The 11,266-nt window shown below is 50.4% G+C and overlaps 2 protein-coding genes across 2 annotated transcripts in view; both read left to right on the top strand.

The window, feature by feature from the left end:
• The window catches only part of Nphs1 (nephrosis 1, congenital, Finnish type (nephrin)), a 21,479-nt gene extending 17,086 nt beyond the window's left edge, over window positions 1-4,393 (top strand). The window contains exons 23-29 of the mRNA XM_013026284.1: window positions 248-279; window positions 401-541; window positions 644-668; window positions 770-842; window positions 1,870-1,963; window positions 2,040-2,155; window positions 4,156-4,393. Of these exons, the coding sequence (XP_012881738.1) occupies window positions 248-279; window positions 401-541; window positions 644-668; window positions 770-842; window positions 1,870-1,963; window positions 2,040-2,155; window positions 4,156-4,287 (613 nt within the window). The 3' untranslated portion in view covers window positions 4,288-4,393. The remainder of the gene's footprint in view (window positions 1-247; window positions 280-400; window positions 542-643; window positions 669-769; window positions 843-1,869; window positions 1,964-2,039; window positions 2,156-4,155) is intronic.
• A 2,990-nt stretch (window positions 4,394-7,383) lies between these two features.
• The window catches only part of Prodh2 (proline dehydrogenase (oxidase) 2), a 5,207-nt gene continuing 1,324 nt past the window's right edge, over window positions 7,384-11,266 (top strand). Inside the window, exons 1-9 of the mRNA XM_013026248.1 lie at window positions 7,384-7,622; window positions 7,708-7,904; window positions 8,009-8,138; window positions 8,233-8,319; window positions 8,959-9,039; window positions 9,134-9,289; window positions 9,395-9,561; window positions 9,679-9,789; window positions 10,624-10,709. Of these exons, the coding sequence (XP_012881702.1) occupies window positions 7,449-7,622; window positions 7,708-7,904; window positions 8,009-8,138; window positions 8,233-8,319; window positions 8,959-9,039; window positions 9,134-9,289; window positions 9,395-9,561; window positions 9,679-9,789; window positions 10,624-10,709 (1,189 nt within the window). The 5' untranslated portion in view covers window positions 7,384-7,448. The remainder of the gene's footprint in view (window positions 7,623-7,707; window positions 7,905-8,008; window positions 8,139-8,232; window positions 8,320-8,958; window positions 9,040-9,133; window positions 9,290-9,394; window positions 9,562-9,678; window positions 9,790-10,623; window positions 10,710-11,266) is intronic.

Genomic DNA, 11,266 nt, shown 5'->3' with positions numbered 1-11,266 from the left:
CTCTTCAGCTAAAGGCTAACACTTGAGCCACAGCACCACATCTGGTTTTTTGGTGGTTAATTGGAGATGAGAGTCTCATAGACTTTCTTGCCCAGGCTGGCTTTGAACCAAGATCCTCAGATCTCAGCCTTCTGAGTAGCTAGGATTATAATGCCTCTAATTCTCTCTGGCTTTTTTTGCTCTTTAATTAGAGATCAGAGATTTACAGACTTTCCTGCCTGGGCCAGCTTCAAACCTGGGTCTTCAGATCTCAGCCACCTGAGCAGCCAGAATTACAGGCATGAGCCACGGGTGCCTGGTGGTAGAGGAAGGTTTTGCTAAGGCAGGGACAAACATTCTCAGAGAGTCCTGCACAAGGTCTAGAGTGGAATTTCCTTGACTCCCTGAAGGATGTCTCCCCCCCCTCCCCGCCCCTGCTCAGGACCACCTGGACTGCCGCTGCTGCCGGTGCTGTTTGCAGTTGGGGGTCTTCTGCTCCTTTCTAATGCCTCCTGTGTTGGGGGGTTCCTCTGGCGGAGGAGGCTGAGGCGTCTGGCAGAGGGTGAGGAGACATTCAGGGCTGAGGGGGGCTTGGGGTGGTTGCATTAGGGAGAGGCCTAGGACGAATGGAAGTCTCTGGAACCTTTCTCCCTACCCCTTGCAGGCATCTCAGAGAAGACAGAAACAGGGTAAGGAGGTGTTTTCTATAAAAGCTCTGAGAGGAGGAAACGGGGTGATGGATAGCAGAGGGCCGGCACCCCAACTGCCATTCACACCTCTGTCCTGGAAGGTCGGAGGAGGACAGAGTCAGGAATGAATATGACAGCCAGGGGACCGGAGACCGCGACACTCAGAGTTCCACGGTGAGTATGGGTGGGGCAGCCCTGTGGTCGGAGAGTGACAAAACCACATACACTAGCTGGGTGTGGTGGCTCACGCCTGTAATCCAAGTGCCTCCAGGAGGCTGAGATCTGAGGATCAGGGTTTGAGGCCAATCTAGGGCAGAAAAGTTTGAGACTCTCATGAACCACCAAAAAAGCTAGAAGTGGAGCTGTGATTCAAGTGGTAGAGCACCAGTCTTGGACAAAAAAAAAAAAGCCAAGTGAGAGCTTGAGGCCAAGTTCAAGCCTTAGTACTTTCTCTCTCTCTCTCTCTCTCCTCTCCCTCTCTCTCTCTTTCAGACACACACACACACACACACACACAAATACACACACATATCCATTGTCTTCAGTTTACTCACTGGCTTTTTTTTAAATTTAATTTTATTTATTTGTGAACATACTGTACAGAGGGGTTACAATTACATGGGCAGGATAATGCGTAGATTTCTTACCAAGCATTGCAGCCTCCTCCTTTGTTTACCCTTCACATCCCTTCCCAGCCTCCCCCCTTCCCCCCAATCCCAATCCTTCTCCTTCTCCCCCCCCTTCCCCCCCCCCCCACCGACATTGTAAAGCTCGTTTTGGACATGACAACTTGTACTTCTCATTGTTGCAACAGGTCCACCTGTATCCTTAAACAACTGGTTTTTCCCCATCTCCTCCACAAGTTATACTGACTACTCACTGGCTTTTCATGGATGTATGTTTTGTATTTTGGCTTGCTTGGTGTGTGTGCGCGCGTGCACGCGTGCACGCGCGCGTGAAAACTGGGCTTGAACTCAGGGTGTGGGCACTGTTCCTGAGATTTTGTGCTAATGCTCTGCCACTTGAGCCACAGTGCCACTTTTGGCTTTCTGGTGGTTCATTGGAGATAAGAGTCTCACAGACTTTCCTGCCCAGGCTGGCCTTGAACCACGATCCTCAGATTTCAGCCTCCTGAGTAGCCAGGATGACAGGCGTGAGCCGCTGACCCCTGGCTTTCTTTGTTGTATTGTATTTGCGGCAGGTCAGCACCATGCAAATAGAGCCGTACTACCATCCCATGAGAGACCTTGGCCCCCGGCTTCCCCCCACACTGGAGGAGACGTCTTACCCCCGAGGTGAGTCGTGACTCTCCTGGTTTGGAGCTGCCCCTCCGCAGGGCCTTGATCATTCTTCCTTCCGTGCCAATTCCAGCCTCCGCAGGTGTTGAAGATGAGGGCGTGGTCTTTTCTGGACACCTGTATGACGATGTGGGAGGAGCTTACCACCCTCCTGGGACCTGGGGACGCCTCTACGATGAAGTCCATGTGGTGAGATTTGTGTCATCAGCCCATCTAGGCTGGAAACTCACCTTCTGCTGCTTTATTAGTTAGAGAAAGCTCCTGTGACAGAAAGGCCCGACCTTAATACAGCAGCCTAAAGAAGGCAGTTCCAGAGCCAGGCATGGTGGCCTGGATCTAGGACCTAGCCGTTTTATTTTGCAGCGGGGGGAGGGGGGAGGGGGAGGAGAGAGGAGGGGGGAGGGGAGGGACTGGTGGGTGTGGTCCTGGGCTTTGACCTCAGGACCTGAGCACTGAGTTCTTGTGTTCTTACCACTTGAGCCACAGCTCCACTTTTGGCCTTTTTGATGGGTCATTGGAGATAAGAGTCTCACAAGCTTTCCTTCCCAGGCTGGCTTTGAACTGCCATCCTCAGATCTCATCCTCCTGAGCAGCTAGGATGACAGGTGTGAGCCATAGCACCTGGATAATTTTGCACAGGCAGGCCTCAAACTGGGATCCTTCTATCACCACCTCCCGCGTAGCTGGAGGTACAGGCTTGTGCCACCATGCTCAGCTGGAATGCCTGGCATTCTGTGTTGGTCTTGGCTAATGCTCTCTGTCATCTCTGAGCTATGAAATTCCCTCTTAACAAAGCACAACCCCTGCCCGGTACTCAGATCTTAACTCCTCACATCAAAGAAAGAATGGGGATCGCTGTCCATGGTGCTAGACTGCACGGGCTCTAAGAAGCATGGATGGCGTCTGCTTTGTTTCTGCATGGAGCCAGTCACGATTTGAGTTTTGTGGGACATTAGGGTCTCCCTCAAAACTCGTCAGCACTGCTTCTTGAGGGTGAAAAAACAGAGCTGATTCCAGGCACTCAGGAGGCTGAGATCTGAGGATCACGATTTCAAGATAGCCCGGGCAGGAAAGTTTGTGAGACTTTTATCTCCAATAAACTACTCAGAAGAAGCTGAAAGTGGTGCTGTGGCTCAAGTGGTAGAGCACTAGCCTTGAGTACAAAGAGGCTCAGGGACAGCACCCAGGCAGAGTTCAAGCCCCAGGACCGGCAAAAACAACAACAACAACAAAAACAGAGCTGATGCATGCTGAACCAATGAAGCCAGATTTCAATGAAATCTTATATTTGGACACTCAAATTTGAATTCTGTGTGTGTGTGTGTGTGTGTGTGTACCGGGCCTTGAACTCAAGAGATCCTCAGCTCTCAGCCTCCTGAGTGGCTAGGATGACAGGCATGAGCCACCAATGCCCACCTTGTAATTTGAATTTCACAGCATTTTAAAAAATTATAGGTCAATATTATCCTTTTCTGATTTTTCTGAATTTATATCAACTCATTCTTTAGCTGTCAGGTAGTATAAAAGCAGGAATACGGAAGGCCATATTGGCTTGTGAGCTAATTTGCTTTTAAGTTTGGCAGAGCTAAGCAACTAGTTTTTTCCTAGACTGAGAACAGAGCTCACACCTAGCCAGAACAAACATTCATGGACTTTCTCTTCCTTTTTTATTTATTTATTTTTTTGTATTGGTCCTGAGGCCTGGGCACTGTCCTGAGCTTCTTTTGCTCAAGGCTAGCCCTCTACCACTTTAAGCCACAGCTCCACTTCTGGTTTTCTGGTGGTTCATTAATTGGAGATAAATGAGTCTTGTGGACTTTCCTGTCCAGGCTGGCTCTGAATCATGATCCTCAGGTCTCAGTCTCCTGAGGATTACAGGTGTGAGCCACCAGCACCTGGCTGTCTTCCTTTGTTTTTTTTTCTTTTCTTTTTTCATTTTTTGTGTATGTGGTACTGAGGAATTGAACCCAGGATTTCATTCGTATTAGGCCAGCACTCTACCACTAAGCCACATTCCCAGCCCTGTCTTCCATTTTGATGGGAAAACTGCTTTGGATCTAATGGAATCAGGACTCACCCCACAATGATCAAAGCTGATACCATGAGTGGAGAGGTATTCCCGTCAGAGCTGTAAGGATAGTACCTGGGGGTCGATCTTTACAGTTCTAACTGCATTTCTTGCCTGTCAGGGCCCTTACAACCTCCATTGGCCTGAAGACAAGTATGAAGACCCACGGGGGATCTATGACCAGGTGGCAGGAGACGTGGGCACTGTGGAGTCGGATTCTCTGCCCTTTGAGCTCAGGGGACATCTGGTGTGATGGCTGGTCCCACAGCTGCACAACTGAGCTTGTGAAGTTCGTTTTTTTTTTCAGGGTGGTGGGGGGAGGAACAAACTTTCTTTTTTTTGTTCTGTTTTGTTTTTATTGGTTGTGGGGCTTGAACTCTGGGCCTGGGAGCTGTCCCTCAGCTCTACAGCTCAAGGCTAATGTTTTGCCACTTGAGCCACAGCACCACTTCCAGTTTTCTGGTGGTTTATTAGAGATAAGTTTCACGGACTTTCCTACCCAGGCTGGCTTTGAACCCTGATCCTCAGATCTCAGTCTCCTGAGTAGCTAGGATGACAGGTGTGAGCCACCAGGGCCCAGCTCAAGCTGGGACATGGGCTGGGACATGGGAAAGGACATGGGCAGGAGGGGTTGAGTTAAAAATGCCACACAACCAAAACCAAACTCTTGGCTCATTTTGAATTCAAGAACATCTGAAATAACAAGTAATAATAAATGGAATTTATGAACTAGTGTTGTCCCATCTATTCTTTTTCTCAATTTTGAGATTTCAATATTTTATTGTTATTATAAAAGTGGTGTACCATTTTGTAAGTCAGGTAATGAGTACCTTTCTTTTCAGACAAATGTCACCTTTTGCTCTGTCTCCTACATTTCCCCCTCTCATCCCTACCCACAAATTGTATCGTTTGTTTTCAATATAGCTCCCATCTATTCTTGTTTGCTTGCTTGCTTTAGGCTGGCACTGGACTTGAACTCAGGGCCTAGGGCTCACACATTGCTTTTCAGTCCAAGGCTGATTTCTACCTCTTAAGCCACAATTACTCCACTTCCGGCTCTGTGTGTGTGTGTGTGTGTGTGTGTGTGCGCGCGCGCGTGCACGCGTACGCTAGGGCTTGAACATAGGGCCTAGATGCTGCCCCCTAATTTTTTTCACTTATGTGTGGTGTTCTACCGCTTAAGCCACAGCTCAATTCTGGCCTTTGGCAATTCATTGGAAATAAGTCTCACAGCCCTTTTTACCTAGGTTGGCTTTGAACCATCATCCTCAGATCTCAGCTTCCTGAGTAGCTGGGATGACACGTGAATCACCAGCTCCTGGGCCTACTCTTGTTTTCTTTTCCATCATATCAAAAACATTAGAATAGGGGCTGGGAAGGTGGCTCAGTGGTAGAGCGCTCGCCTTGCATGTCTGAGGCCCTGGGTTCGATTCTTCAGCACCACATAAGCAAAAAGAAAAAAGCCAGAAGTGGCGCTGTGGCTCAAGTGTGCTACTAGCCTTGAGCTGAAGAGCTGAGGGACAGCGTCCGGGCCCAGAGTTCAAGCCCCATGACCGGACCAAAAAAACAAAAAAAATTAGAATAGACTAGGACACACATGGGAACACATACTCAAAAAGCTGTAGATGAAAAAGAATGCCTATTTTATGATTTCCTTGATAAGCAAAACTCATGTATTATTCTACGGTTATGAAATGAAAACCTTGCTCTTACTAAGGACTGCTATTATGCCTTTAGGGTTCAGAGTCTACGGTGCCTTGGATTTATTCTTACACAGCTGAGAAAACATGCCATTTTATGTTAACTCAAAAAATACCAATATATTTTAAACCATACCCCTAATTTTTATGCACGCCTTGATGTGTTATATTAATAATGTCAGGTAAAGATGAACTGTTTCTACACACACAAACTCTTGACAGGACATTTTCAGGTAGTTGTGGATTTGGTCTAAAACCCTCATTTTCCTAAGCCCCTGATTTCTAAGTCTGAAGCATGTTGGGACAATGGAACCATCACAAGCATTTGCACAAAGCATCCACCAGGGGTCGGTACTGCCTCATTTGAGAAAACTGGATCTAGCCCAGGACGGTAGGGACTGTATGTCTATCTGTATATTCTGGGTCTCAAAGCAGAGTTCTATGCGCTGGAGGTTAATATGGGTCAGTGGGTGTTGTCTGTCTATAAGCAGCCACAAGACCCCAGTGTTAAAGGACAAGCAGCTGTGCAGATGTAGAAGGTAGGACGCAAGCCTATAGCTCACGCTGGTCATCTTAGCTGCTCAGGAGGCTAAGATCTGAGGATCACAATTCAAAGCTAGCCTGGGCAGATGCTATCTGTGATTCTTCAATTAACCAGCAAAAAGTCAGAAGTGGAGGTGTAGTTCAAATGGTAGAGCACCACCCTTGAGCAAAACAAACAACAAAAAAGCAAAAGCATGCAATCTTCAGATCTCAGCCTCCTGAGTAGCCACAATGTCAGGTATGTGTGGCTGACTCTGTCTTTTATGATAATAATTTTCCTGCTCTTTTCTTTTTTGGGAGAACCAAGGGCCTTACACCTGCAACACAGGTACTATATCACCTACACATGCTCCAGTCCTGTTGTAACTCTCAGATATTTCAATCTTCCTACCTATACTTCCCCATAGCTGAGATTACAGGGATGAGCCACCAAGCCTAATTTACTGATGTAGGATCTCACTAACCTTTTGCCTAGGCTGGCTTCAACGTTGGTCCTCCTAATCTCCACCTCCTGAGTAGCTAGGATGACAGATGTGTGCCATTCCTTGTTTTTCACTTATGGACCAGTATATCTGTTGCCTGTCTAGCTTCTTTCACCCAAAAGGTCCATGTCGGATTTGATCTCCTGGCTGTGTGTATCCACAACTCATTTTTCACTACCATCTAATATTCCATTGAATGAATGCGTACATTGTGGTATGACAATGTATCTCAATAGTCTCAATGGATAAAAATTTACACAGTTTACATTTGGGACTATTGCGAATGCTCTTTCCTGATATGTCTCTTCAAGTATATTTAATAACACTCCAGATACTTGTTCCTCCTTGTAAGCCCTAGAGATTGCAACAAGACATTCTAAGTTGCTGGTCCAAATCGCCAAACCAACCCACTTTGAACTTTGTGCCCATGAAACTCACTCACTCAGCTGGGAAGCACTGAGGTGACTGTTGGGGGGCTGTCACTGGGGGGTTGCCTCTCCTGTTACCGTTAATTTGAACTCTGTCCCCACCTGTTAATAATTAACTGCCCACCTCAAGGAGTATGTGATGCTAAAGGTTTTCCCAGTTAATCAGTCACAGCTGCACCCCCTGGTTGGGCTGGGGACAGGGGTGCATCCCTTGTTTCCAAAGCCCCTTCTTCTAGTGTGTCAGCTTCACAGGATTCTCCAATGCTCCAAGCCCAACGAGCCCTTTGTTCCCAGGCCAAGCCCTCGGCTGGGGGCTGGCAGGCCCTGCGTTTCGATGGTGGGGCCTTCCGTCTTAAGAGCACTGCAGAGCTGGCAAGGGCTTTGCTGGTGCTGAGGCTCTGTGCCTGGCCCCCTCTGGTCACCCATGGACTGGCGGTGAGCGGCGACTCCCCCCCCCCTTCAAGGCCTGGCCTGGAGAAGGCAAGGGCCTCGCTCTGACCCTTCATTCCCTGGTCCCCAGCTCCAGTCCTGGGCTCAGCGGCTGCTGGGTTCCCGGATCTCAGGTGCCCTGCTGAGGTCATCCATCTATGGGCAGTTTGTAGCTGGGGAGTCAGTGGAGGAGATCAGGGGCTGCCTGCAGCAGCTCCATGCCCTGGGCCTCCGCTCCCTGCTGGCAGTGCCCACCGAGGAGGAACCAGATTCGGCCACCAAGACCGGGTGAGTTTGGGGTGGGGGTGGGGGGATGGTGGTGGTGGTGGTGAGGGCAGGGTGGTGGGAGGGGGTCCACAGGCTCCAGACCCTGACCTATGCTGACTGGGCAGCGAGACCTGGTACGAGGCAAATCTCCACGCCATGCTTCGGTGTGTGGACCTGTCCCGAGACCTAGTGGTCAGCCCCGGCCCCAGGCTCATGCAGCTGAAGGTGACAGCACTCACCAGCCCTCGGCTCTGTGTAAGGCACTGGGGAGACGGGGAGGCAGGCGGGATGCAGCCACCCACCGCATTTCCCTCACTGCTGTCACCCGCGCACACACGCCCCATTTCAGAAGGATCTAACTTCGTGGATCAAAAGGCCAGGGCCCTGTTCAGAGCTGAGCCCCGAGAGGCTGGCTGAGGCCATGGACTCTGGGCAGGTAAGGGCCATGACAGGAGGCTGCTGTGTGTGAATCCTCAGACCAATGGACTCTCTCTCTCTCTTCCCCAATCCTCAGATCTCAGCCTCCTGAGTAGCTAGGATAATAATCATGAACCACTGGCACTTGGCTTTCCTTGACTCTCCTCTTTTCCCCTCCTCCTCTCCCAACTCCCTTCCCCTTTCCTGCCCTTTCCTCTGTCCTCTCCCTTTTAGACAGGTCTTGCTGTGTAGCCCCTGCTGACCTCAAACCTGCAATCCTCCTAGTCCTAGGGTTTGAACTCAGACCCTGAGCACTCACTGTTCCTAAGCTTTTTTGTTGTTGTTGTTCAATGCTAGTGCCACTTGAGCCACAGTGCCACTTCTGGCTTTTTGCTGGCTCATTGGAGGTAAGAGTCTCCCAGACTTGCCTGCCCCGGCTGTCTTGGAATGACGATCCTCAGATCTCAGCCTCCTGTGTAGTTAGGATGACAAGCGTGAGCCTCCAGCACCCAGCGTGCTTGTTACTTTTTTGACTTCTCACCATTTCTAAACTTATGGTGGAGAAGCTGAAGCATAGGTTTGAGAAGGATGCAGAAGTACTAACTATTCCCTGCCCCCCCCTTCCCGCCTCATCTCCTCCGCTGCCCCCGCACCCCAGAACCTCCAGGTGTCCTGCCTCAATGCTGAGCAAAACCAGCACCTCCAGGCATCCCTAACCCGCCTGTACCGGGTAGCCCAGGTAAGCTGTGAACCCAGGCCTCAACCCCCTCCACCTCTGCCTTCCCCACACTGCCCCCTGCCCCGTGGTGGGGACCACAGTTTGTCCTCTTCAGTATGCCCAGGCTCAGCACGTGCGACTCCTGGTGGATGCTGAATATACCTTCATCAACCCGGCGCTGTGCCTGCTCGTGTCCGCCCTGGCCCTGCGCTATAACAAGCCTCAGGAAGGCGGGCCCTGGGTGTGGAACACTTACCAGGCCTATCTGAAGGTGAAGGGGGTGCACCCTGGGGGACTGGCGGGGGAGGGGAAAGAAACGCGGCACCTTGATCCACGGGAACCTGCTCTCCACCCCCTCCTCCCCTGTGCACAACAGGACACACACGCGCGGCTGGCACAGGACGCTGAGGCCGCACACAGGGCCGGCCTGGCCTTTGGAGTGAAGTTGGTGCGAGGGGCATATCTGGAGAAAGAAAGAGCCGTGGCCCGGCTCCAAGGGACAGGAGATCTCACTCAGCCAGACTACGAGGCCACCAGTCGGAGGTAGGACCTGGCTGGGCTGGACTTGTGTGTGACAGGCATGCGTGGTCCCTGGGGAGGGGACGGGGAAGGGATGGTCCTCTCCCACCAGGTTTGCTGAACTCAAGCCCCTCCCCTCAGTTACAGCCGCTGTCTGGAACTGATGCTGAGCCAGGTGGCCAGCCACGGACCCACCTGTCACCTCATGGTGGCTTCCCACAATGAAGAATCCATTCACCAGGCCACTAAGCGGTACGAGGGGGCGAGGGGCAGTGGGTCCCCCTGAGAAGTCCCTCCTTTCACCCCCAGAACTGGGGTGGGGGAAGGACATTCACAACAGCCACCACTATGGAACTCCTGCTGTGCCTGTTGGTCCCGTAGGCACCAGTTGGATGAAGTATTGTCATTTTCTGGGGGTGTTGAGGAGGTCTGTGAGTCCCAGGGAGTGGCCAGGACCCACTGGAGGTGGGGATGCAATGTTCAGATGTTCATTAGAATGGCTACTTATCATCATGTTTGGAAGTGTAAGCATTTCAGTATCCATGGAAGATTGGGTCCAGGACCAACACCCCCCATCACCATGGAAACCAGAATCCATGGTTACCAATATCCTTGGATGCTCTGGTAGAAAATGATGCTGTGTTTGCTTATCACCTAGGCATACCTTCCCATAGACTTCAGATCTTTTTCTAGATAACTTATAATTCCCTACAATGTAAATACTTATAAGTACAGCCTTACATAAATATAAATAGTATAATACTATCTCCTCCTCCTCCTCCTCCTCCTCCTCCTCCTCAGTTCTCTTTTATGCCAGTCCTGGGCCTTGAAGTCATGGCATAGGTGCTGTCTCTGAGCTGTTTCATTCTTTTTCACTCAAGGCTGGTGCTCTACCACTTGAACCACAGCACCATTTCTGGCTTTTTGGTGGTTCATTAGAGATGAGTCTCATAGACTTTCTTGCCCAGGCTGCTTTCGAATCTTGATCCTCTAATCTCAGCCTCCTGAGTAGCTAGGATGACCGGTATGAATTGTCAGCGTTCAGTTTAGCCACTATGTGGGTTAACGAGGTGGCCTTTTCTGTAGCATGTGGCAGCTGGGTATTCCTGTGGATGGGCCAGTCTGTTTTGGACAACTTCTGGGCATGTGTGACCACGTCTCCCTGGCACTGGGTATGTGGACGACCAACCTTCCCCACCCCCACCCTCACCCCTCATCCCAAATCTCAGGTCCCATTCCTCTGGCCCAGACTCCCTCTGTTCCTCCCACTCTGAGAGGCTGCAGCAGGCTCCTCTGACGGCCCCTTCCAGACAGGTCAACATCTCAATATCGGAGGCTCCTGGAGGGCTGTCTGACTGGTGTCTGCTGTCTCTTGTTTTTGCAAATTCTTCGTGGTGCCGCTGTGATTTCCTTCACAGGGCCTGAGACTAGAACATTTGTTTCTGCTGGGTTTTAATGGCTACCAAAGTGCTTTACCCTAAATTCGAGCTTTATTTATTTAGTCCCATGGGGCTTAAACTTATGTGTTGTTCTTTAGCTTTTTTTTTTTTTTTGGTCCTGGTGCTTGAGCTCTGGGCCTGGGCACTGTTCCTGAGCTTCTTTTGCCTAAGGCTAAGTGCTCTACCACTTGAGCCATAGCACCACTTCCAGCATTTTCTGAGTAGTTTATTGGAGATAAGAGTCTCATAGACGGGCTGGGAAGGTGGCTCAGTGGTAGAGCGCTTGCCTT

The sequence above is a fragment of the Dipodomys ordii genome, unplaced genomic scaffold (genome assembly GCF_000151885.1).
Source record: "Dipodomys ordii isolate 6190 unplaced genomic scaffold, Dord_2.0 Scaffold92, whole genome shotgun sequence".
Classification (NCBI taxonomy): domain Eukaryota; kingdom Metazoa; phylum Chordata; class Mammalia; order Rodentia; family Heteromyidae; genus Dipodomys; species Dipodomys ordii.
This window is presented reverse-complemented; position numbering and strand designations above follow the sequence as displayed.